Source organism: Pyrgilauda ruficollis, unplaced genomic scaffold (genome assembly GCF_017590135.1).
Source record: "Pyrgilauda ruficollis isolate IOZ18807 unplaced genomic scaffold, ASM1759013v1 scaffold66, whole genome shotgun sequence".
Lineage (NCBI taxonomy): Eukaryota > Metazoa > Chordata > Aves > Passeriformes > Passeridae > Pyrgilauda > Pyrgilauda ruficollis.
Window position 1 is genome coordinate 3,200,579 of NW_024528377.1, and position 26,237 is coordinate 3,226,815.

The following is a 26,237-nucleotide window of genomic DNA, read 5'->3' on the forward strand; positions in this document are numbered from 1 at the left end:
GGAGGTTTTGCTCCCAGGATGGACAGTACCTGGATGGTGCGGGTGTAGGCAGGCTCCGGCCATCCCTGACCGCCTTCTGTGTTCCTCAGAGGGTCCAAAATGTTGTTTGGCACAAAGCCTGTGCTGCCACTTTTGTTCTGAACCTTCCACCACTGCTTTCTGTCATCCAGAATCTGAAATAATTTGGTAAATTAGTTACATGTCTTTTCTGACTTTCCTCCTGCCAATACTTAGGCTGTGAATCATTTCAAAACAAAGCCGCGGCTTTGCCAGGTTCTGCGTCTGCCAACAGATCTTGCACAGATGTGTTCCTGAGAAACCCCTGTGCCTTCCCTGATTCCCACCATTCCCAACTCTACATGGTTCTACTGCACTTTTCAAAACGGGGCTCTCAAGAAATAATATATAAGTGTGTAATGGAGTTCTGTAAAACTCGGGAGTGGGCTGGATCAGACAGTGGAACAAATCCCAAATACTTGCACAGAGATGCTGTCATCTCTACAACTCACATGCTGTTGACAAAGGAATAAATAATTACTAATAACTCAAGTAAAGACAGCTCTAGGGGACAAATTTGGGGACACAACACTTCTTAATGAACAGGGAATGGGAGCAGGATGGCCTGGAGCAGTCAGAAGTCTGACTGCCTGCCCCACATTCTCACACTCAGCATTTTCTCTCTTTGACACTCCCTCCCTTCCAAATGTATCTCACTTTTGTGGTACCACATCCTCTTGGAAAGAACAGTCCTTCACTGTACTCTATGTGTACACAGATAGTTATTTAAACACTACTTAATATTTAAAAGCAACACTAGAGAAGGTGGAAGGAACACACAAATGTATTTTGAGCACGGATCTCTACAGCACCCCTTCCTAAGTCAGCAAAATTGATGCAAAACAAATTAACTGAACTTTCCATACTGAGGCAGACAAGTCAAACACATTGAAGCAAACATTAAGGAAAGCCACACAGTCCACAGGAAAGGTACCCTCAGCTTTGAGTAGCACCAGAAATTTGTGTGTTGCCTTTGCAAACAAAATTACCTCCACAATCTCTTCTTTCATGACAGAAAGCTCACTGTTGTTTCTTGCCACGAATTCGTACTTGCATTTGGCGTATTTCTTGCTCTGTGTTTTATTGTGTGCTTCATAGTTTCTGCAAAGCAAAGATCAGGCTACTGTTCAGTGAGACAGTCAAGCAACTAAAACCACAAAATGCCCTCTTTGAATAACCCGCAAAATATTTTTTAAAACAGAAACCTCTCGACCATAGTGTGATGCTGCTGTAGAACTACCTATTCATAATACACTGATTTAAGTGCCAAAAAAAAAAAAAAGTACAAACAAACAAAATAAAGAGGTGGCTGTCCTAGACAGACCTCAAGAACTGCTAATCTTTATTAGCTCACTGCTTGCAAGATGTATGATAACAACCTAGATTAGCAGGTGCTATTGTTTCAAAATAAACATGTACTCTATATTTAGTTTGTTTTCCTACAGAAAGTTAAACAGTCATTTGCCATATAAACAAATGACTATACTAGGGATAGAACTGATAGCTTGGGCTTTGTATGAAATTGTATTTCTAGTGTTCATCACAGATAGTTTCAAATACATAACAGATGAATAAATTGTTGCCATCAATACTAATGGAGTTAAACTCTAAAAAATGTTCACCTATTGTAGATCAGTTTTCTTAATTGACCATAAGATGCCATCAGCTTTAACAACTTCAAGTTACTTTATCAGTTAAGAATAAGAAATAACTTCTTGCCAGTTACACACAGAACAAGGTACATCACAGTAAGCTCTGTATCTCTGTTTCCATGAGGAAAACCTGTCCAGAATGCCTTTGGTTATGAAGATACTACTTTCTTTGACATAACACTTTTCAACTGAGAAGTGCCCAGCCCTCTCCAGACAGGTCCAGAAAACCCCCCAGTAACTTTATACACTTGCTGCAAATTATACCAACAACATAAACCCATACTGGACAGTAAAGAAAGTAAACAAAAAAAAAAACACAAAAAAAAAAAAAAAAAAAAAATAAAAATAAAAAAAACCCAAAAAAACAACCAATATGAATAAATAAACAAATAAATAAATAAGCATAATTAAAATATGAAGCAACCCATGGCTTGAAATGCTGGGCACAAGGTCACAGCCCAGGGACACGAGCACGGCTGGTTGCTGCTGCTGCTGCTGTGTAACTCTGGGTTCCAGGTGTGCCTGAGCAATCCAGCAGCTTCCTGGCTACTGCATGGCTGTGGAGAACTGTCTCACTTGACTTGAAGAGCAGAACCAAGGGAAATCATATTTAGATTGAAAGATTGTTTTGAAAGAAAGAGAAAACACTCGCAGTATTTAAGGAGAGAGTGAAAAGCAGGGGATGACCCCCAGCCTGCAGAATAGCTGTTACAAGGCTGAACAATGTGTGAGTAATACCAATTTTTCCTGCTACCACCCTAAAATTAACATAATTTTAATTTTCTTTCTTACTGTCTCAGAGATATGACTAATGTAGCTCTGACAGTACTTTTACTTACAGGCAGCCTTTACAAAATCATTACAATATTTTACAATATTCTATTCTATTACAGTGACTTCCTATTTTGTCCACACCTAACTATCCTGATTACTTCAAAAATGTAACTCAGGAAGAACTTTTTAACATGTCTACATTTTAGCTTTACTCAACTCAGCAACATGCCCAGAACATTCAAGCCCAGCCTCATGAGCCAGTTTACTCTGGGCTCAAATATTCTGATCACTTCCCTCCATCCATCCTCCATTGTCTTTCTCTATGGTATATCAGATATACCATAATTTCAGGCCTCACTCTTCACTGTACCCTGCTCGAGAGCCTAGAGGGTTGCACAGACTTCCAGAGAGCTTTTCTTCAAATGACAGTGAAAGCCAAACTCCACAGCAAGAAACTGCTGCTTTGAAAAAGCACAAAACTTGCTGAAAGTTACTCAGTGCTCCTGTGGCATCAGAGCTCCTGAAATACCTAATATCCACTGCAAGTCTGAGACTCTGATGCTTTATTTGCTTCATCCAATGAAGGCATGTTTTACATCAGTGGTGAGAAGCAGGCACCACTACAGCAGATCTCATTCCACAGCCTTCCAAAGACTAATTTCACCTTTCATGAACTGCTTCTTAGAAACATTCATTTCTTTTTACTGCCACAAAGGAGGCTTGGATAACTTTTTCTGTTTCAGACACCCTGATATCATCAATGCAGTAGGATTCTTTCTCTAAAACTGAAGAGGAGACAAAAACCTTTGTATAGAATATTCTTACTATGAAAGGACAAAGCAGGTCTTATCACACTACAGGTAAGAGAAAAGAATTTAGCGTGCAGATCATCTAGATTTCAAAATAAATGGTCCCCAGACAAGAAAGTAATAGGCAATCAAGTTTGAGAAAACAATTAAGAGATGACAACTCTGCTGCTGTTGCCATGAAGAATAAATCCAAAGTTCTGAGAAATTAATTGTGTCTTCAACCTGCACACCATATGGGAATTGGGTTGCATGCAGATTAAAAACAGGATCTTTTAGCACATGGCTCAAAACTAGGGATTCTGAAAGAGTTGTCTTCAAGAGTTGTATTGAGGATGCTTTAACCAGCAAGTTGATCCCCAAAATTTAGCTTAAACATCTTCCATGGCTCATAAGACAAAATGCTTTTTATATAATATATATGGAATATGGTTTGGTACAGGAGAGAAATTCCAGTGCTTCTTTACTGATGTGCCTCCACAATTTGTGCTGGTATAAATTCTCCCCAGAGACAAGGCCGAGGATCACTGCATATCACCTTGTCAAGTTATTCAGTTTTAGGACAAAATGAAGGGGGTGAAAGAGGATGTGCAAAAAGACACTGCTTGCTATGCAAACATTTCAGAGTATTTTCTGTAACATTTGAAAGAGAATGGAAGAGACAAGGTGTCACTGTTCTGAAAGTGGGTATTTATGCAGCAGCCCAGAAAAATGAAAAGCAGAAGATGATGGAGAACTAAGTGAGCAGCTAAGAAAATCAAACAGTCAGTCAAAACAAGGACAGGTGAATCTCAGAGCAGACTCGTCATTCTTTGTAACTCTGAAAAGAGCAAAGAGTGTATTTAAACATGAAACAAATCAGAACTAAAATTTGAACCGAAGTGGGTGGATTCTGTGCTTGCAATTGGGTTGGAACTCCACTATATCATTTTTGACAAAAGCAGCAATTTAACGTCACAGATAAACAGGATACCTCATAGCAGTTATACAAAAAAGAGCCCAAATGACACACTTTAGGTAAGGAAAAGCACTGCCAAACAGAATCACTTCCCCAGCAGACACAATGCCACGACCAGAGGCAGTCACAGACCCCGCCACCCCAAGAGCGAGAAGTGGGGACAGTTTTCCACAGCAGCACGGCCGCAGTCGGGGCAGGGTTACCTATCTACATGTCGGCTAACAGTTTGCTTAAAGGCAGCCACAGCTGCCCCCTGGTCCAGCAGAGGCCCTCTCTTGTACACCGTGTTACTGAATGCATACCCATCCGCCGGGGGGTAGTCGGGAACGCCGGGAGGCTGCAAGACAAAAAGGGAACAAAGCCACCGGTGGATTAGTGCCATCTTCCCCTGTGCTCCATGCTGTCAGCATTCCCCCATCCTCAGGTGCCCACGGTTCTGCCATGAAAAGTTAATAATTTCTGCGTTTCAAGTAAGTAAAGGCGGAGATCAAAAGGACGAGAATGAAAGAATTTCTATCCCGAGTCGTCCCGCTGCATTAATATTGCAGTGGATGTTCTGGAGAAAAACAGATCTCTGGGGCAAGGGCTGTGCCATCTCTCAGCTATCACCACAGCAACACAACTTATAAACAATGCCTGAGCTGCTCTAAAATACCCTGCACAGAGAAACTGCTCTGAGCTTCTGTTCTGGGTGTACACCTCAAGCCACAAAGCTCCAGGCCAGCCAAGTGTGTGGAAGGAATGAGGGAAAATTATCACTCTACTGCAAGAGCTCCTTCGTGTCACATCCTCACTGAATATGGCTATAGTCCATGAAGAAATGCAAAAAAGGAGTGTGATAGTGGTATAATTATGGATTTTAATTAGGGAAAATAATCATACTTTATCATACGTGCTTGTGACACATTAAAAAATTTAGGTTTTTTTTTTTTTAATAACAAAAAAAAAATCTTAAATTCAGCATTGATGCTCCCCTTCTAGGCAAGAAAGATCTTAATCCATTTCCAAAAGCAAGACCAAGCTTGACAGTTCATTTGTGGGTATCGTGATATTGAAATAGCTAATTTTATATCCTTTCCTTATACCATCCAGCTGCACAAGTTAGACTGGCTGAGATTCACCAGAATTTGCCAAATCTTTAAACCTGGGTTGTTGTGGCTTTTTTAGTTTTCTCCTGCATTGTTTTTGCATTTGGCTTATTTTTTTATTGTCTCTGTTAATGTGGCTACAGAATAGTTACTCACCTAATCTCTACCACCAGGCACCCAAAGACCCTTGATTAGGGGACTGAGGGTTTATGAAAAGCAATTAATAAAATAAATTAAGCCCCACAGAACTGCCCATACAACTAGAATATTCTCTAAAACACCATTTCCAGACCCCTTTGGAAAAAATCTCCAGTGACACCCGGCTTATGCCTTACATCAAGAGACACCCATGAGGCAGGAATTCATTTTCCTTCACACACAAATTATTTGCATCACTTTAGCCTCACTAAGTTGACATAAACAACTACCAGTGTGTGGAAAAGACTGAACTTCCTGAAACACAAGTAGTTGAAAGAGCTCAGTATATTCTCCCCCCTCAGATTTGTTTTAGGTTATTATATAAATAAATAACATGAAGTTCTTAGAATGATCAGAAGAAAAAATTAATGATCTTTTTTAAATACTATCAAAAAAATTTCAATTCTGTTGTCTGTTATTATTATTATTATTATTCAGAAGGAACACAATATAAACAAAAAAACACATGGAAATGTAGATCAGTAGTGAAAAACAAGAAAATGTTTGATATTTTTTGGGAGATCATGAGGGAAGGGTGGAGGTGATAGCAATGGAAAGCTACATCTCATTTTGCTGCTCCCATTAACTCCACTAAAAAGCTTTTCTTGTCAAAATGAATCACTGGCAAGACTTACTTTTTGTCACATTTATTCTTGTGTATCTTGTTAGGCATAAAGCCAAACAGTGCTTTAAATGATCAAATATCTATCATGTTATCCCTCCTTTGCTTGGCAGGGTTTTTACCAATTTTTTTTTTTTTTTTTGGTCTCTATAGCTGAGTAGACTTTTATTTTTGACTAACAGAGATTTTCATGAAAATAAAGTTTTAATGTGACTGGGAAGTTTTTGCTGGGGAGGTTTTGCTATCTCAAATTGGAGATTTGATCTGCAAGAAGACAACATCCCATATCAGCCAGTAATAATTCCCCAAGATAGAAAAGACTCTAAAGTGAACCTAGGAAATTCTTAGGTGTGCTTCCATCTCACCCTGCTAAAAGGATACATTGGATTAGCTAACACTAGGTTTAAACTCAAACCAGTATAGAAAAATAATAAACTAAAAATTTAAATTAAATCTTGTGTCCTCCCCAGCAAAATACAAAACTTTCCAAAAGGGAAATTTTTGTATGATTAAAAAGGCAATATCCTCTTTTTGTTACTTAAAAAGCAGCAAAATCTACATATATTCTTAAAATATTCACAAAAACTAAAGTTAATTTTCTGATAAATTCTATTGAAAAGGAAGGGATAGAATCTTTGTTGAGAAACAAGGGGCTGGCTGTAAAATTGGTCAGAAAATGCACCCTCTAAAGGTTTTAGGTTTCTCTAAAGGCTTTAGATGGTGATGCATATTTCCACTCTTTAAAGAGAATAACCTAACTTTTACTACATTTATGCCATTCCTTTGAAGAAAAGTTTGGGAAAATGTTATATACAATCATTTTCCTAATCAGGAGTTGGGTTTTTTTGATGTAGACCTAATCTACCTGACATGGTATTGCCCTGAGAGCACCTCTGAATATTTATAAGCAATATAGTGAAAGTGTCAATAGATTAATGAAAGGAATAATAAATCCCACATTTATGAGGAACCAGTCTAAGTCTAAAATTCCACCAAAAAGCTCCTTTCTTTTGGATTGTGTGCCTGTGATTGACAGCACTTTGGTTCAAACATTGCCCAAAGTATTTATGCCCAGAATCAATGAGATCTGATAGCAGAGCTCAATCAGACTGGGGCTCGGATTGTCCCCCCACCTAAGGCAGGGAAGTGCACAGGTTCAAGGAGAGAAATTAGCAAAAAAACTTCTATTTCCCTAATTGCATTTTTGGTGGCTGAGCAGGCATTTGGTTTCCTACAACTTCCTATAAGCGTGAAGACCTTCTGAGGATAGAACAGGTGGTTACTCCAGGAACGACCCAGAATTTTGTTCTTAGGAAGGAAGGGGTTGGTGTTAATTAGCTAATTAACAGGCACACTTCTGCAGTAGCTTACCTCACTGGACATTCTTTTCATCTCCTGCTTCCTCTGCTGCTCTGCCACGTTTGCCACAGACTCAGCCAGATGGTTGAGCTCCTGCTCCTTTGGGGCTCCCATGAAGTTCAGCAGAGGAGGCTCCCAACCATTCCTGAAACGGGGCACGTATGGCGGGATAAAATGGTCTTTTGGCCATTCAGCTCTGTGGGAAAGGCAAGTCAGAAATCTGTGTCGAATGCTGGTTTAATAAGGTTCAATTTATAGAAATTGAAGTGCTTTAGAATTTTTATTAGTAGAGAGGAGAGGCTGGGATTACAGTAGAGGCAGAATCATGCTAGAACAGGGAGAATCAGAACACATTTATTTACCTCAGCTATCCTCCCTGCAGTGCCCTGCAGAAGGAGTTTGCTGCTTCTGTAAGGACACATCAGTGCTAAAACACAGCAGACTTCTGCCTTATTGCAAAGATGGGTAGTAGAAGAATCAAAACAAATCTAGGACTCGTTTTAATGGTGAGAGGTGGGGGGAAACTTCTGCCTTATAGCAAAGATGGGTAGTAGAAGAATCAATCAAAACAAATCTAGGACTCGTTTTAATGGTGAGAGGTGGGGGGAAATATTGCAATTCTCTATTTGTGTGAAAGAACCACCAGAAGGCTTCAGAGAAACAGCCAGTTTTGTAAGAACACCTGAAAACAGGTATGAAGCGTGGAAGCCTAGGGGGCCTAGCTACAGCAAAACAAAAAAACCAAACAATAGATTTACAGACGTAAACCCCACATGCTCCAGGACACAAGAATTATCATCACATTTGCTGGTTTATGGTCCAGATTGATCTTTATAAAATACTGTCCTACTTTTCAGAGTTCCACTAGCATTCTCTGTTGTAACACCAAACACCTAAATTAATGCTGTCCTGCTCTGCCTTTGCACCACACCTAACACTCTGTCCCACAATATAACCTTAACACTCTGTCCCACAATATAAATTGCTGTGTCTTCACACTGGAAGCAAAAACATTACAGTCTTTTAACAGGCTCCTTGCTGACACTGCCCAAAATCAAGGGACAAATGCTGCCAGCCTCATGAGCAGTCAGCACTTCCCAGCCTCTAAGGGCTGGTCAGTAATCCCTGATTTTATCATTCCCCTCTCCTGCTACATCCCACCCCAGGGTACCTCTGGATACTGAGATCAATCTCACCATCAATTCTAATCTGCACAGATCAGACAACTACATTTTAAGTGCTTCATTCTCCTCTACCAAGCACCAGCCTTTTCTCTTTTGTTTCCCTTTTTTCAGCATGGACTAAACAAATGGAGTAGCTCCCAAGACAAGGAGCCTGTTGTTTTGCCCAGTGATCCATTTTCCCAGCACAGGACTCCAATGCTATGAGGCCATTTCCACTCTTCCCATGCAGCATTCCTTACACTCTACAGCTTTCAATCAACCAAATAATTAATAAAATTATTAATAAAAACAAAATCCATCTGGCAGACATTTCTGTTCCAATCTGAAATGTAAGAGCAAGGATGAATAAACACAAAAAGCATGCTGCATTTCCAGCCCAAGTGATTGCATACTTCATCATCATCAAATGTACTTATCTACCACAGATTGTAGTCAAAATGCACTTTGTTAATTTAATATTCTTCTTTTGCATCTTCAATTCACCGAATTTCAAATTACAGAATTACCCTGAACCCAACAAATGCATAAAGAAGTTAACTTTCAGCTAAGATAAATCATAACAGTGAATCCATTAATATATCCAATATATCCAATAATGTTTTCACATGTGGCACAGTTCAGTCAATAAACATTTTTCTATAATTACAAACATTTTTATAGCATTATGATGCTTTTAAAGAAGTAAAGACATTGCAAATTTTTAACTTCAAATAATTATTGGAAATTGAAAGCAGACATTTGTAGCTTTTATTTAAAACTTTGTCACTCTTTATTGCATCTTCAAATTGTTTTTTAATGAAGTCCAGATAGATGGGTTGGAAAAACAACAGTGAAAAACAACTGGAAACATGCAAGGGACAGTTCAGAAAAAGATACTCCAGATTATGTCAAGAGGTTCTGGATACCACTGGAAAAAAAAAATCTCTCTGCATGTTGTCTCTCCTTGAGATCCCAAATCCCAGCAAAGCTCAAGAATTCCTTTCCAAAACCCTCAAAGAACAGTTCTCAGGAGTCCAAATCCTAACAAATAATATTGAATTTATCAGGGGCTGGATAACCTGGTTACGACCATGTCGATAAACTTGATTTTAGAGAAAACAGTAAAAAACCTGAAGATTCTCTAAGACCTGAAGATTTTTTTTTCTCACCTGGCTTTGGTCCATGAATCACCCAGGGACATCCAGAGCTGTCCCTCCTCGCTGGTGACGGTGTATCTCAGGAAGTCTATGGTGTCTTTTGTCAGCAGGGGGCTGAGCACTGTGCTGGCAAGCTCTGGCCCTCCTGTTGTCTGTACCACCTAAATCCAAGGATTCAAATAATGCCAGGAACACACACGTTGTCAGTAAGAAGGTGGCTGTGAATTCATGTTACCTACAGTGCTGGTAGGAAACAGTCTTTACTCATAAAAACACCCCACAGAAGTAAAAACCCCTCTGAGAATCTAACAGTGTGTCTTGATGTCACACTAATTAACTAAACTATTTATTGCCGGGGAGCTGTTGTTCTGGTCACCAACCATTTTTTGCTCAGACCCACTCTGGGCAATGTTATTTTTGCTTTACTGATCAAAGCCACACATACTTCCATTAAATTTGGTTCCAACTCTCCTCCTGCCTTATGTAGAGAACCCCAATTTTTTATTGCTAATAAAGATTATAATGGCAAAGTGTAACACGAGGCTAAAGATGATTAAATAAATACATTTAATAGAAGGGAAAATATACAGAAAAGGATATAAATTATTTTCTAAAGGAAACCTCATCCTGAGATACAAACATTTCGCCTTACTTATTGTCCAAGGACACAACACCTCAATCTTGTTATCACTGAAAAAGTTACAGAGCATATAAATACAAGAGTTCTGAAGGGAAACACTTAGAAAACTGTAAAACCTTACCATATGTAGTGGGGTAAAGAGAAAATGAACCAGATCAGCTGCACTAGGATTTTGGATATGGAACTTCAACTTGGCCTGAAGGAATCAAACAAATAGTACATTTTAGGAAACATTTAACTGTTAAGACAATAAATACTTCACATAAGAATGGTCATGGTCCTCCTAAGCCCAGTGCTTGGCCTGCAACAACCCCTAGGTGCAAATGCTCATCCATCCCATTGCTCTTGACTCCATGCATATTTCAGCACCTATTGTGCAAAACAAGAAGTTCCAAAACCAAATTACATGCTTTTTGAAGAGGCATCTCCTTTGGAAATCTGACACTTCTTGCTTTCATTAGCGTTCTGCAAACTGTCCAAATAAAACTAAATTGTCCTTCTCAGCCCACTTTTTCTAGCAATGTTCAAAACCATTTACAGACTTATTACATTGTTCCTGAATCTTGTCTTTTCCAAACTGGAAAGCATTCTTGTCCACCCTGGAACTTCTTCAATTTTGCTACACTTCCAAAAATATCAGGCCAGGTAACATAGTGGCATGTTGGTGCTCTTTCTAATGTTCTGTTGTCCTTTTTTCCCTGATGGCTTTTACCATTTGCTTGGTTGATCACACTGAACACAGATGTCTGTTTCCCAGCAATCTCTATTACACCAACATTTTGTTCTGATTTGTTTTATATATGAGATTTTTCCTTGCCATTCCATGACTATCACATCTGTCAGTAGTGATCTTCATCTATCACTTTATCTGTTACAACAAGATATTTCTATGAAAAATTTCTGAGATCATCAAATCCAACTTATGACCAAACCCCACCAAAAAAAAAAAAAAAAAAAAATTCTCAAACCCCCAAAACATTAAAATTCACTGATAGAGCTTCTTGGAGAATTTCTTTTATCTAGTCATCACCCATTGGCTTTGTGGGCTCCAGAAATAAGAAGCCCAAATGTGCTTTAAAGAGTTGTAGTAGTTTCTATTGCATCTTGCCATCTGTTCCTCAAACTGCTTTTGGCTACCCTGGTTCTGCTTTAACATCCAACTGTCCCCCCACATGAAGAAAGAAGAAGGATGTGTTTTTGCTTCTAATAACTTCCTATACATTGTTCCTCAGCCATAACAACACAGTCCCAGTCTATCTAAAGCTCTTTCACAGATGGTAGGCATTTCCAGAAGCTTCCAGAATGAAGTATTAAAACAATTTCCATTATACTGGTAGATTTTATTCTTCTAGCTACTCCTTTTCTTTTTAAACTGGATTCTTCATTTTATACACTTCTGCTTGCCTGACATAAAGCACACATTTCAGGTTTTTGTTGTTCCTGCAAGGATGCTGAAGTAAAGCATTGTTTAAGCATTGTCACAGCACAACTCCTCAAAAGCAACACCAGAACCAGGTCCCAGATGCTGCTGAACACCAAAACAAGAGCTGTGACTTCTTCTGCACAGAAGAGGAAGATGCAAAGATGCACAAATTGTTCTTGAGTAAAAAAACTAATTTAATGCAGAGTGTAGGAAAAAAAATGGAAAAACCCCTGGACATTACATCTTTTACTGAGAAGGATGAGCATGTTCCAGGATACTCAAAACACCAATCCCTTAAGACCAGAACAAATTAATTTAATGCAGAATGTAGGAAAAATAATGGAAAAAACCCTGGACATTACGTCTTTTACTGAGAAGGATGAGCATGTTCCAGGATACTCAAAACACCAATCCCTTAAGACCAGAACCACAACACTTGACAGCTTTTTTTTTGTTTTGTTTTTTTTTTAAAGATATTTTTAACATGTCTAAATATTTCCTACAGCCCTGCAATCAGAAATCACTCCCCAGGAGGCAGAAAGAAGCTGATTTGACTCAGTGAATTCAGGAGCAGCTTTCCCCCCTGGCACAGCCTCCCCAGCAAAGGGAAGGGACAGTCAGTGTCTGACAGCAAATGCTGGGAGGGTGTCCCACGTGCTGCCTCCCTTGAGTGGGAGACTCCCACTTGCAGGAGAGGAGATGCCAGCAGAAGGCTCTTGAATTATCATCTTGAATTATCAAATTTCCCAAGTCAAAGGATTTAAAGAACCAGGGAGAAACACGCTGCTGAACACCAAATATGCTCATCTAGTCATTGTGTGGAGAACCTGAGTAGCAGCATCCCAAAGCTCAGAGGCCAAGCTAGCCCAGAGGGGGCCAGCCCTGGTCTGACCTCACATCTCAGACCCACCAGCTGCTTTCACTTACCAGGAGATTGAAGCCATGCTTGAATTTTTGGAAGCAGTCAACAAATTCATCTGGAGGAGGTGGCTTTGCACGGAGAGTGAGAACACCCTCTGGTGAACAAAACGAGACTTTTATACACCCACTTATATGTATGTAGCTTCCACAAGTATTTCAGATATAGTAAACAAGAAATCCATAATAAATTTACCATCTTACCGAATTTTGTAAATACAGAATCAAGGCAGGAGCACATTCTGTGGTCACATCTCTAGTGAGTCATTCCCCACTGATTTCAAGCAAATGATTTTCATAAGTTTCCCTCTAAGCACATCCTGATAGGAACTTTTGTGCTCAAATTGAGAGAAAATTGCTACACTGATTAATAAAAACCACACAAAAAGAAATTTCCTAGCTCCTTCAATGGTCAAGGAAATAGAATTGTGTGCAGTACGAACTCTTACCTCCAGGTCCTTTCTTTTTACTTTTTTTAGTTTTCTTTCTCTTTGAAAGTTCAGCAAATGCCTCTGCAGCTTTTTGAAGTTTGGTAACAAAATACTCTATGTCATCCAAAATATGGTTCAGAATTTGCTGTGGGAGAAAAGAAAAACTGTTTCTCTACAGAATCTATAGCAGAAATACTCCAGAAATTGAAATGTCCAGACTCCCAGACACCAGCAGCTTCCTTGGAAAAAGTCCATATTTCATATGGAATATTTCATATTTAGATTCCTTGTGGTTTTAAATTTACATACCTGTAAAGTATTTTAAATTTTTATTTTTTTTTAGGCCAGCTGGAAGTTTTTTAATTATGTGTAACAAGATAGTTCATCTCAGATTGCAATTACACAATTTACTTCCACAATACATTTTTGCTGAGACCACACAAAAAAGAATTGTAATTATTTGAATGGACAGCACCTTCATAAAGAGCATAACTTCATAATCTCCTTTTGTACTAAGTATTAAGCTATTTGGTGAAGCTCTCTACAAATTAAGCTGTTTGTGGAGAAGTGCTCTTTGAAGAATTGTTTTCAAAGAGTAACTGGAGAAGAATGAATGAACCCCAGGGGAAAACACAAAGACACCAATCCAGCAGGTCCCAACATGCTTTTCCCAAGAGCCTCTGATGCTGCTGAGGGCAACAGCAGAGTGGAGAAGTAGAGAGTTACAAATGACAGATGGGACAATATTTGATCTAGCATATACCATAGAACATGCCAAATATTGTTGCTTATATTCAGGAATGCTTGATGTTATAAATAAAAAGGGTCCACCTGTCCTCAGAAATGACCGTGTTTATTTTACAGGTGTTGCACATATCCAAGTCCTGCTAAACTGATGGAATTTTTTATCCTTACACAGCATGCTGAAGTCAGTCTACTTAAAAAATTACAATTTCTATTTCCAGCTCTTCACAGCAGAAAACTTGTCATCAACATTCAGTGTGTTTTTCTTCCTTTTTAAAAAAGAATACTAAGGAAAGAAACTGCCACCTGTTCATTTCAGATCTACCACAACAAGCAGAGGCTGCTTGGAAAGCTTTTCTCCAGAACTGAACATCCCATGTGGAGAAAAGTCTTCCCACAAAGGAGAGCTGCAAAATTTCACAGACATGAAGCAGCACCATTTGTGGCCCCTCACTTACAACATCTCTGTCAATCCTGGCTGCTATCATCTCTGCTGTTTCCTCCTGCTCGTGGTACTGTCTGTGCTTTTCATCTGCAAAGAAGGGAGAAGAGAATAAGGCATGTGTAAATGTGGGATTAGTATGTTAGTATATAATAATTTCCATATAGTTTATGCTTTGAAGTACACCACTGTAAGAAAAAGATGGACAAAACTCTACCATTCCCTTTGCAGGGACTTCACACAAGCTGAAAATCTTGCATCTTGATGCCTGATTCTGTCCATGCTCACAAAAAAACTTCTGTAGCTTTCAGTCTACTTAACTGCATAAATGAAGTTAACTGCAGAAATATTATAAATTTAAAAAAAATGCAACTCAAAGTGGCAGATTATAAATACAACACAATTAGGAATCATCCCATTTTGCAAAACATGCTGAAAGCTACTCCAGTAGAAGCAAGCAAGAAAGAGTGCAGTGACTTTGAAGACAATTCTTATGTAAAAAGTTATTAGCAAAAAGGGATGCCAGGCCTGGAGACACAGAAAGAAGAGGGATTTATGTGATAGAACTGATATTTCCAAATAAGAACACCCACAGTCAGCGAATCTTTTTGAAAATAACAAGGGTGAATTATTTGAGGAATTATAAGTTTTGCATTTTTAACCTACACCTAATACTGCACTGGATTTGTGAGCAGGTGGGATTTCAATAAACACATTTTAGAGAAGATCCACCTGAGTGGAATAAAAGGAGCTGCAGGAACTCAGATCCACAACTGCTCCAACAAGAGCAAACTAATAAAACTTTTCTGATATGAGAGCTCAATCAGAAGAACAAGACAGCCTTCACTCAAAACAGACGTATGTAAGTACATAGATTGAGCAATTATTAACATTTCAGATTTCTCTGTACATTTGCAGTTGTTTTTATTGCATAGCCTAATTGTGTACTTTGTTAAGTAATATTGATATAATTTAATAAAAGAAAAATTATAAGGAATCCAAGGCTCTTTCATAGTACAGTCTTAATATCTATTATTAAAACAACCCAAGCAAGCAAACTAAAAGAGGTTTGATCTTAACCATTTTAGTCTGTTTTATAGAAGGAACTTTATTCTTTCTGAAGATCTTTTATTTTTAAAGAAATCTCATAAAAATGTTTTTAAACAACCATTAAACAGAAAAATCCCAACCCATTAAGAAATGTTAAAGTTACAGCATTTCCTAGTAAAGGGTTATAAAAAACCCCCAAAAATCCAACAAACTAATTAGCCAAAGCAGCCATTAAAAAACAAATATAATATAAATAAAGATGATCTCAAGTCACCTTTTATCCATGATTATACTTTTTAATTGTCAAAAATATCTGGCCATACTATTGGGGAGAGCATCATACTGTGTTATTGTTACCACCTTCACAAAAAAGCCCAGGTCAAAATTTGGAACCCACACCCAGCACAAGCAAAAACAGCTCTTAACAGGAATCTAAAAAATGGGTAAATGCAAGGAAATGACAAATCAGATTATGACAGATCTTTGTTCCCAGATCAGGCTTGGGGCATCTCAAACTCCACAGGGAAAATCCGCTGGCAGCAAGAGCAGAGGGCTGACCTTGCGCAACCACTTCTGCATCCAGCTACTCTCATCATCAAAGTGGCCTTTCCAAAGTACTTCTGTTGCTACCAAGCACCACAAAAACCCACTCCTGGCCCCGCTGTGTGAGGCAGCAGCCCCAGGAATACTCACAGTCCCCCTGCTCCGAGGCCCACGCCGACCACGCTGCCACGCGGCTCCGCACGTCCACCTGCGTGATGGTCCCCGGGGGCACGGGGGCAGGGGCCCGGGGGGGCGGAGGGATGGCACTGTCCGCTTTGGAGATCATTCTAGAGGGACAGGAGAAAGCCCATGAGTGACCCTGGAAGGAAAAAAGTTCTGTTCTCCAGCGCTTGGTCAGAGGAAACAAGGAGGATTCACAAGGACGTTATGTTTTGCCGAGCAAGCTGCGCTCCAGACAGCGATGTGGAAAGATGCTAAACAGAACACAAACCCGCCCCAGAAAACCCACTCCAGGAAATCCACTCCACCAGGGAGTGAGCAAATCTTTGCCACCTGGGAAATCCCCAGGCAGTGACAAAGAACACGAGGAGACCTGCCAGGTCACACAGATAAATTCAGTGCTTATTGCGGGGAGTTTCTACCAGCATGTGCAGTTGTAAGCGTGGGACTTGTCTTTAGTATGGGAGAAAATTGGAAGGTTTGAAGGCATCATTTGATACCTTTCAGCCATCACAAATCAAGTAGCTAGTGCCCTAAGTCTGGCCAGTTGTCAATCTGTCTTTTGCTTAAAACCCTGCCAACAAAACTAAGTTCACTGGCTGATTTGTTTTCTAACAGGGACCTGTTCATCCTCTAGCAATACAAACACATCAAGGTTCCCACCTGCCATTTTCCAGTTCCTAGTGTAGTTTTAAATGTAAGGAAAGAGGTCTTTGAATTCATTCTGCAGTTGGTTGACACCAACAGACAAAAAAAAAAACAGAGTAGCTCCTGTCATATATATCCCCCATTCCTTCCCCAGAGCTCTATTCAAAAACTAGATCTTCACCTTACATTCACCTTTTATAAACCCATCTCGTTCACAGCATTCAACAACAAGACCACAAATCAAATGTTGTTTGGTCTTTGAAGAAATAATAATAATGATAATAATGATGATGATGATGATGATGATGATGATAATAATAATAATAATAATAATAATAATAATAATAATAATAATGTAAAAGTAATAATAATGAAGTAATATTAATAATACATTAATAAATATAAATTAATAAATTAATAAATAGATGAATATATTTCTTTTGCCTTTCCTTTCTCCAGTCCCCTTTCACTCATCAACAACCTTGCAGCACCTCAATGATGCCTCAGAGGCTCAGTGAGGCAGGAGGGTCCCTCCCTGTGACCCAAAGCCAGCAGGCACATGAGCCAACAGGGAGGAGCCAGCACTCAGCTGCCACCCACATTTGACCTCTGGGCCTCACAGCCCTCGAGATTGATATCTCAGATTATTTGCCCCAACAGATGTATTGACCTACATTCTTTTGCCAATTAAATCTCATTAGTTTCCCAGCATGTCCAATGTGTTTGAGTCACTCTGGATTGCCTCTCAGTGCTTATACCTGGTTTGCAACAGTCCCACAAATGGTAAAGTCTATTTATTTAATTTGAAACCTGCAAATAGAGTTAGACACAGTTCAGGTTCTCTTTTGTTTTTCTAGGAGTGCCCCTTGCTATAGGAAATCTTTGTAAGTTGCACATCAGAATTTAACAGGTATCCAGAACTATTTTACATTAATTCTAATTTTTGTCCAGCAGAGAGTTCTCTATCTGAGCACAATTATGGTTGAGAGATACTATCAGCATCACTTACACACTGAATTTCTAACAAGTTACCACCATCACCTTTCAGTTTCTGATACACTTGTGCCCTTGCTTTTATGCCTCTGTTTGCTACCTCTCATTTCTGTATTAATCTTCTCTGAACCCAACAGATTCTTTCCCTCACATTTTCCAACTGGCAGAGAAGATTTTGCTACCAGGGAAACAAGAAGTCTTCAGCATCATTAAACAGGCAGGCAGGAAGATTATTCAGTCTTCAGTTGCTCTTTTATTTAACATCTTCAGATCCCAAAACCTTTTAGCATAATATTATTTACTCAGAGATATGGGGAATTTCTGGTTTTTAATTTAAATTCTGAACTGCTTGAGCCATATGCAGAGCTGAGACATGCAATGCCATTCTCTGGCAAGTGGAATTGATCTCAGCTGTTCCCATCACTAAGGTGGAACTGGGGAGGGTAAGACTGACACTATAAATTAACAGAACATGAGAAAATTATTAAAGCAAGATATGGCTTTAATACACATGACTTTGGAAGTATACTATTAGCTAGAAGAGAAGAAGCTCAAGCCCCCCACAAAACCCCAAAAGACAGCAGGCAGACCTGGAGAGCTTCTGAATGCTGTGACAGTCATAATCCTATATACTGCCAAGAAGTTGGATTTTTACCTCAGTGTCTCAAGCCTCTTCTTCTGTTTCCCACTTTTGCTGTCACTGATTGCACTTTCAATATCTTCATGAATAAGGGTAGCCTAAGGAGACAGGAGCAGGAAACATCAGGAATCAGCTGCTGTGCTCAGATCTTTGAAATAAATATCTCACCTTGAGACAGAGAATACCTGATCAAATCCCATTTATTTAAAAGCACTGGGGAAAATTATTTTATGCATAAACCAAAAAAAAAAAAAGAAAAAAGAACAGAATAAAATCTGGGAGTTGGTATTTCTGTCACTACTCCAGCCTCAAGCATTACCATCACAGAAGTAAGTAATCTAGACACCAAATTTGTCTGAACAGCTGTAATTATCTCAAGTCAACCACTATTGCATAAGCTACTTTTTCCCTCTGCATACGTAATTTTTGGTTGTCTCAAGTATTTTGTTTGTCTCAGACTATAAAAAGAAAATCCACTAAATATAGAAGCAGCAAAACTACTATAGATGGCAGCAGCACAAGTATTAAGACAGTAAATTGTCGTGATTTAATTTCCTCTCAGAAATAATGACAGCCTCCAATTTCTCTTTGATGTGACAGAAGATGAATTTTTCAGAAGATTCCCTAATCTGTACCTTCCTGCCACTCCACAAGTGCTGTCTGCCTCCACCAGTGGCCCCACAAGTGAAATTTTGATGCACATCTAAAGAATTATTTTAATAGATCTTGCATTAAATAGGTCATGGCTTCTCACAGGATTTAGAATGCTCTGTTACATGTCCTCAGCTGACAAATTAATTTCCTACAAAGGCTGTCAAAGCCCAAATCTGTCAGTGTCTGGCTCACTCTGCAAGGACCATGTCTTTCCTAGCACCCTCACCATGCAGAAGTGTGTGCCTTTCTGGGAGGAATATGTGACTTCTGCTGGGACCAGAAGACATTGTTGAATTTAGGATTCAAGGGGATTACAGGAATTTTCAGGCTATAATGGATTGCACTACAGAATAGTTGGGATACTTTAAGCTTACAGAATTAATAGAAAAAACTCTAGGGGACCAGAGGAACTTAAACCCAGAAGAACTCCATTAATCCAACACTCTTGGTGTTTACTATTTAATTTTTTTCTTGTTTATAAAATGTCAGAATGCCCCAAATAGTAATGATTTTAAGTATTTTTTGTATTGCAGATGCTCCTGGAGCCTTGTAACTTCAAACAAAAACAGGGATAGCCAACAGAGAAAGATCTAAACTTTCAAAACCAAAAAGGTTTCATGGGCAAGGAAAAAAAAAACAGGATATGGCCACAGAGTCAAACAATACTTCAGAACTAAGAGAGATACTGGACTTCCAAGTCATGCTTGTATACTCTACTTTTTTATATCTACACAGAGGAACAAGTTCAAAAATTAAGAGAGACCAACTCTAGACATTGAGAAACTGGGTCCAAACACTCCTCAAAAGGGATCCCTGCATTATTTAACACAATAACCCCTGAACTTCTGAGAGGATCCCACTTTCCTTTAAAACAGCAAATTCTGTGCAACAGATCACGCCATAACTAATCATCCTCACACCACTCTCACCATGCTAATTCTGAAACTGATGCACAGTGTGATTAACAATCTGTTGTTTCAAAGCAATAATACAAAGTACGAGAAAGGAATTAAGAAATCCCCATGAAATGATCAACTGGGATTACAGAGAATAACTAACAGAATTAAAATTTATAACCTCAGAAATAAAGAAATATTGCAGAATACATTAAAAGAATTTACACTTGAAGGCAATATTTTCATCAGAGACAAGCAATCTCTTTCCTTGTTTTGCCCCTCCTGCAAGGAATGTTTTCCCTTTCAAGATCTCTCCAGCAGAGCAGAGATGCAGAGAGGTGAGAATGTAGAGAATGTTTAATTGCTCAGTGACAAAAAGAACAGAAAGAGTAGGTAAGACTCAGGGCTTAGATGAGCTCTTTGCAGATTATAAAATAAATTTGAGATAAATTATTTTACACTACTTTTTTTCAGAAGTGTGAAGGCAAACCATAGAAATTTTCCAGAGCTTTATACATTTGCAAACCCAAATTAGCAGGTATAGAGTCCAAGAACCAATATTTACAGTAAAGACATATTTGAACATGCACTAAGGATTCAGCTTAAATATTAGATTACTCCTTTGCAATACATACTACACTACATTTGCTCACATACTATAAGTAGTGCTGATATCATAAGTGGATTAAATTTACAGCATATTTACAAGAATAAAAATAAATAATTATTTTCTATGAATCAGCTCATTTATCTTTATCCACTGTACTGGCCAATTCACACAATCTCCCCTATTCAAATAAGTCATAGCAGATCTCCACTATTATCTTACCTTAATTTCATCACACTGGAAAAGATGCAAATCAGGCTTGTTTTGGGTCGGTTCTTTACATATTAATGCAAGAATTGAATTGTAGTTGCATGCATTCATCACAGCTTGGCAATGCTGAATTGTGCTTAAAGGAAAATTCTCCAGTTCATTCTGTCAGAAGAGGGGGGAAAAAAAGAAGAAAACACAAAATGCCACCTTGCTACACAGTGTCCTGATCTCAGGAAAACTGCATGAGCAAAAAAGGGAAAGTGATAATAAGCTAATTAAAATCCTCAATCTCACATACATCGTTTTTCTGCTCGCTCCCTTTTTCTCTCTCTCTGAAAATGAGACTGTCACTCACAGATCCTACCTTTGATTCCAAGTCCACCAAGCTGACAGCTTTGTCATCCACTTGAAGAATCATGTCTTGAGTCCACACTTTGCCTTTGGCATCCAACAATTTCAGCTTCCTTATTCCATCATCCACTGTAATCATCGCCTCTTTTCGGTCCAGAACAAAGGTGGTCAAGTGCTGGTGAGCAAAATGTACATTTAAAAGAAATTATGATTGCAATTTTCCCTATTGTTCAGAAGTGCCAGTATTTAAATTGTCAGGAAGTAGCAATGCAAATTATTCACGAGTAAAAGTGCCTTTGTGTATGGCAGAGCCCACCTCTAGGACATGGATAAGGATGTTTAGTCCAAAATGTCATTTTAAGACAACTTATTTTTGTGGCTTGCTTGGTGACACCCACTGTCATTTCCCCACTACTGTAAGCAGCCAGACTTGAAGGCACATTCTGACATCCTCCAGGTATCAAAGCTAGAATTAATCCATGAGTTTTAATTAGCTTTCTTGAGGAGTGAAAGCCTGTCTCTCTCTTGGCAAGCTGAAGTCAGGAGGTGCCAGCAGAGGCTTCCCAGAAGCTCCCTGACAATGTAGCTCCATCACCACCCTGACCTGGAGTGTCCTCATCTCTTCCAGAGCTGCCAGCAGCCTGCTGGTGGCAACCAGGATGGACTTGGATCTCACTGGGATACCTTATGGATGGGCTGGTCACTTTTCTGTGCAGCACAGAAGAAAATAGTAACAATTTTTGCTCACCATCAGCTTGGACTATTCTCCAGGCTCAATTAATGGCCTGGAAACTAAATAGTACCTCACAAACATCACCTCAGCTAGCTTCCCTATCATTATGGCTGTGGCAATTTCTCTTTCAGCATGCTAACTGTGCAAGAAAACCCACAACATTATTTCGTTTTGTTCAGGCATAAATCCACTTTCACATTCTAATTGAAGATCTGGTAACACTCATTCAAGCTGAACCACATTTAATGTATGCCTGCATATCTCTCTTCTAAATAACTTTAAAAAATAAAAATAATACAAGAGGATTAGCTGTGCTTTCTTCGATTACAGGATAACAGCACATGGTAATTACGGAGAAGTAGGTGTAAGCTGCATATAATCAAAGTATTTAAAAGAAGTAAAGTGAAACAAACTCTTCACTGGCTGCTTACCCAGGAATGCTCAGATTCTAAATGCAAGTACTAATTGTTATGCCAGTACAGGACCAAAATCGTTATGAAGAAAGCACACAAAATAGACAGGCAATTAGAACCAACACATGTATTCATTTGCAAGCTGATTTTAGGACTGAAGCACTTGAAATTAGGAGTCTTCTGCATACGATCTCACATTGCACAGATGATTTAAAACCCAGCAAAAAGGAGCTGAGGATCTGTGGGGTTTGCAAGACTTGGCTTAACTCATGACAGAGGTCTGATGGCAGCAGGAGAAAGTTTAAGCCAAAGTAAGGCTCCAAAAGGAGGCACTGCATTCAGAAGTGCTTAACAGGCTACATACAGCACTCAGGCTTACCCTGCTGAATATTTTAAATATGAGAGCAGCACGCAGCAATTCTGCAAAGCAGCTTAAGCCAGCAAGGCACACACTTGGCTCCTCACTCTGGGGAAGACTCTGTGCGGGCAGAATGTGTTCAACCACCACATAAAGCCCACTGGGCCTTGGAGGGGTTAATGCTCAGCACTTTATGAATATTCTAATGCCTCTGCTGATTAGATCTGATCAGAGCATTAGCTTTAAATATCACCCAGTGTGCCTTGCCAGCAGCACAGCGTTGTTGAGCTCTGCCTCATCCCTGCAAGGAGCCAGGGCAGCACAAGGGGTGGAATTGATGCCCCCTTGAGAAGTCCTGCTTGCCAAACCACACACAACCCTGCTCACATCCTTGCACATCCAGATTCCAGCTCGTCATGGCAAAGCTATGCAATTTGAGACATTTCAGTGTAATCTGCTCTGAAGTGACCCCAGGCTGGAGGGATATTTTGGAGGATGCATGTGCCGTCAATTCAAGCATATATATCCTCAAAAAAAAAAAATGTAGGCAAAAATAACCACAAGTAACTGAGAGCTGTAATTGGTGTATGCCTCTCATCTCACCTCCACGTGGTACTGTGACGTTTCAGATATGCTGCTGACACTATCTCGTGCATAATTCTTTCTTTGTTCTGCAGGTGGGAGGAAAAGAAAGGATAATTATTCATTCGGTGCCTTATCCTGGTGTCTTGACTGCTCCTCAGAGACACTTTGGACAAGTTGTGTATATGAGAAGAGGAGATAAGCTGTGGTTAATTTCTGTATTTCAGCAGAAAAGACCTCCACCCCCACATGGTCCAGCACAAGGACCATTTTTACGTCAGCAACGTTCACAAAGAGCTGGTGGGTGCCCAAAAAATCCACTTATCTCATCCAGTGGGTCAGGACACTGGAGAGAAGCAGTGCTCTGAGTGGAAACACTGCCTTGGGAAGGCTGATTATTAAAATCTTTGTCTTGCCACTGTAGCAGCAGTATGATAACTAGCACTGGGCTCACTCTATCTCTATGAGCATCCTTGAAAGCAAAAGTATTTTCTGATAGATACAAATAATTCTCATGCTAAATCTGCAAGACAACAAAGGCACACACAAAAAAAGACCTGACTCATCCTTTATTTCTTCACGAAATATTCAATTCATTGAATTGCTAGTGTAGAAATAGGCATGGAAATATACATAAACACACCAAAATATCTCAAAACAGGATTTTTTTTCAGCTAACAAAACACAATGCTGCAAAACCAGAAACATTATGTGCCTTTTACTCTGTGCAGTAGATTGACATTAAACCAGGAGAGGAAGGAAGGGGAAAAGCAAGATGAAGACACAACACACACCCACGCCACAAAATAATTAATTTAGATGAATGCTGAAGAACACTTTTCAATTCTAGTGGAAAAAAAATTGCAACTTTTGGAATTTTCCAGTTTTTTTCACTACAACCACTTAAGCATCTGATCTGGACCACCAGGAGCTTTGTTGTGAAAATGTCAGTAGCTGACATGGCCAAGAGAGGTCTAGGGAAACTCTGGAAATTGGTAATTTTTTTTTTCCTTATTTCATTAAAAGTCTCAATTTCTGATCATCAGGTAAAAGAGGTGGTTTGATTTTTTTTTCATATGATGAAAATACAAAACATATATAAATATTACATCAATTTTATCACACTTGGGAGTAGTTGGAAGCAAAATAAACATGATTTTGACAGGAAGGTTAAGTTACTTTTTGGAAAATAAAAAAAAATTCTAAATGCTATGAAACATATGATCAGTGCCATGCAGAGATCTGCATAACGTGATTTTGTTGACAGGAAGGTTAAGTTACTTTCTGCAAAAGAAAAAAAAAAAATCTAAATGCTATGAAACATATGATCAGTGCCATGCAGAGATCTGCAGTGAGGAGTCCACAAAAGCCCCCCTACAAAGGTCCCTTCTGTGACCAGGGCTCCTTCATGCAGGAATTCCAGGTGCAAAGACAGCAGTGCCCTCGTTTTCAGACGTCACTTGTGGAAGCATTTGTCACATTTTATAAACACACCATTATCTTTTCCCTTCTCAGCGATTTTCACAAAAAAACAAGTTTCTGAGATACAGCACTGGCTTGAAGCCCCCCTCCCACGGTGACAAATGCCACTCAGGGAGCAGAGCCATCCTAATCCTGTGCAGCAGCTGCTCAGCTTGCTTCAGCAAGGGAAGTGTGCAGAGCAGCCAAATGCAAGGTCACCACAAATGATCAGAATTTTTAGCCAGGTGTGTGAATGTTTCCAAATAGATATCTTGCTTTCATTATGCGTTATCCTGAAATCCCAGGGCAGAGGATCAGCCTTGATTATTCCATCTGTATCTACTATTTCTGCTTTTGCAGCATGTTACTGAAATGGTTTTTTCAGTTGATTGTCTTTTTAACCACAGCACACACCCATGCACACCCCAACAACACCGTCAGTAAAACAGTGCTGTCTGATTTGCTACCTTTCTTTTTTTGTTTGGATGATGATCTGAAGAAGTAAAGTCCATCTGTTCCTAATAAAACAAGGGGATTAAAAAGCAGTATCTAATTTAATCCCATAGAATTATTTGCATCTCTAAGGGGATCAGTTAGCAGCCTTCTGCTGTGGACTGTAAATGATACTTCAATGCTGTCCAGTAAGAAAGAATATATGCTTTAAACAAAACAAAGAAAAAATTACTTGTTTCAATAACAATGCACCAAATACTCAGTTTTGAGTGTCGTCTTACCAAAATGTAAGTTTTGTGCTATTGAATTAAACAAGCATCAGAAAGTTTCCATCCACTGTAAAATTTGTAAATGCTGCAAACAGTAACAGTTGGAGCAGCTTTAAATAAACAAAGAAAGTCTGATATATGTAGAGGTTCCAAAGGAATTAAAAAACAGAGAGTAAATTTGCAGGAGGCTCCTTATTCTGCTTCTGTGTTAAGGCAGGAATTTCAAAACCATTTGCAGCACAGATTAACAGATCCTCTTCCACAGAGCAGTTCAACACTCCCAGACAGCCAGGATGGAAAGTGTTCAACACACACTGTCATGGTGAGATTAAATGTAAATTTTATTAAAGTTCCTGTAACTATTTCATTGTAATTAAAAACAACTTTAATAAACTTTACATTTAACAAAAAGTCAATCCGTGTTTGTGTTAATAAACAAAAAGTAGGGACACAAGAACTGAGAGTCCACACTGAGAGCAATTCATATTTACACATTTATTTCTTTAAGGCAGGTAGAATGAGAATTAGAAGCTGCTGGAGACCCAAGTTATCATTTAGAGCAGAACAGAACATTTGAGCTGGGACTGAAACACTGCTATAGAGGATCTGGAGGTGGATACTACAGCTGCACCCTGAAATTATTCACCCATCAAAATACATCTTCTAACATGAATCCTGGCATCAGGCAAAGTTCTTCCATTGTTGGAAGGACTTGTCTTCAGCCTTTGTTTTTCAAAGCTTTTACAATCCAATGGTTCATAAGT

General features: G+C 39.1%; 1 protein-coding gene across 4 annotated transcripts in view; it reads right to left on the reverse strand.

The window, feature by feature from the left end:
* EPS8 (epidermal growth factor receptor pathway substrate 8) overlaps positions 1–26,237 on the reverse strand; it is a 125,019-nt gene that overhangs the window by 17,112 nt on the left and 81,670 nt on the right. For 3 of the 4 annotated variants that reach the window (XM_041484458.1, XM_041484455.1, XM_041484456.1), the window contains exons 5-18: positions 23,312–23,379; positions 21,218–21,379; positions 20,866–21,015; positions 18,502–18,584; positions 16,176–16,312; positions 14,449–14,522; positions 13,265–13,391; positions 12,825–12,913; positions 10,596–10,670; positions 9,847–9,995; positions 7,527–7,710; positions 4,451–4,584; positions 1,047–1,158; positions 30–173 (exon numbers count right to left, since the gene is read on the reverse strand). In XM_041484458.1, coding sequence (XP_041340392.1) covers positions 30–173; positions 1,047–1,158; positions 4,451–4,584; positions 7,527–7,710; positions 9,847–9,995; positions 10,596–10,670; positions 12,825–12,913; positions 13,265–13,391; positions 14,449–14,522; positions 16,176–16,312; positions 18,502–18,584; positions 20,866–21,015; positions 21,218–21,379; positions 23,312–23,379 — 1,688 coding nt within the window. The remainder of the gene's footprint in view (positions 1–29; positions 174–1,046; positions 1,159–4,450; positions 4,585–7,526; positions 7,711–9,846; positions 9,996–10,595; positions 10,671–12,824; positions 12,914–13,264; positions 13,392–14,448; positions 14,523–16,175; positions 16,313–18,501; positions 18,585–20,865; positions 21,016–21,217; positions 21,380–23,311; positions 23,380–26,237) is intronic. The other variant, XM_041484459.1, reaches the window with a different exon arrangement.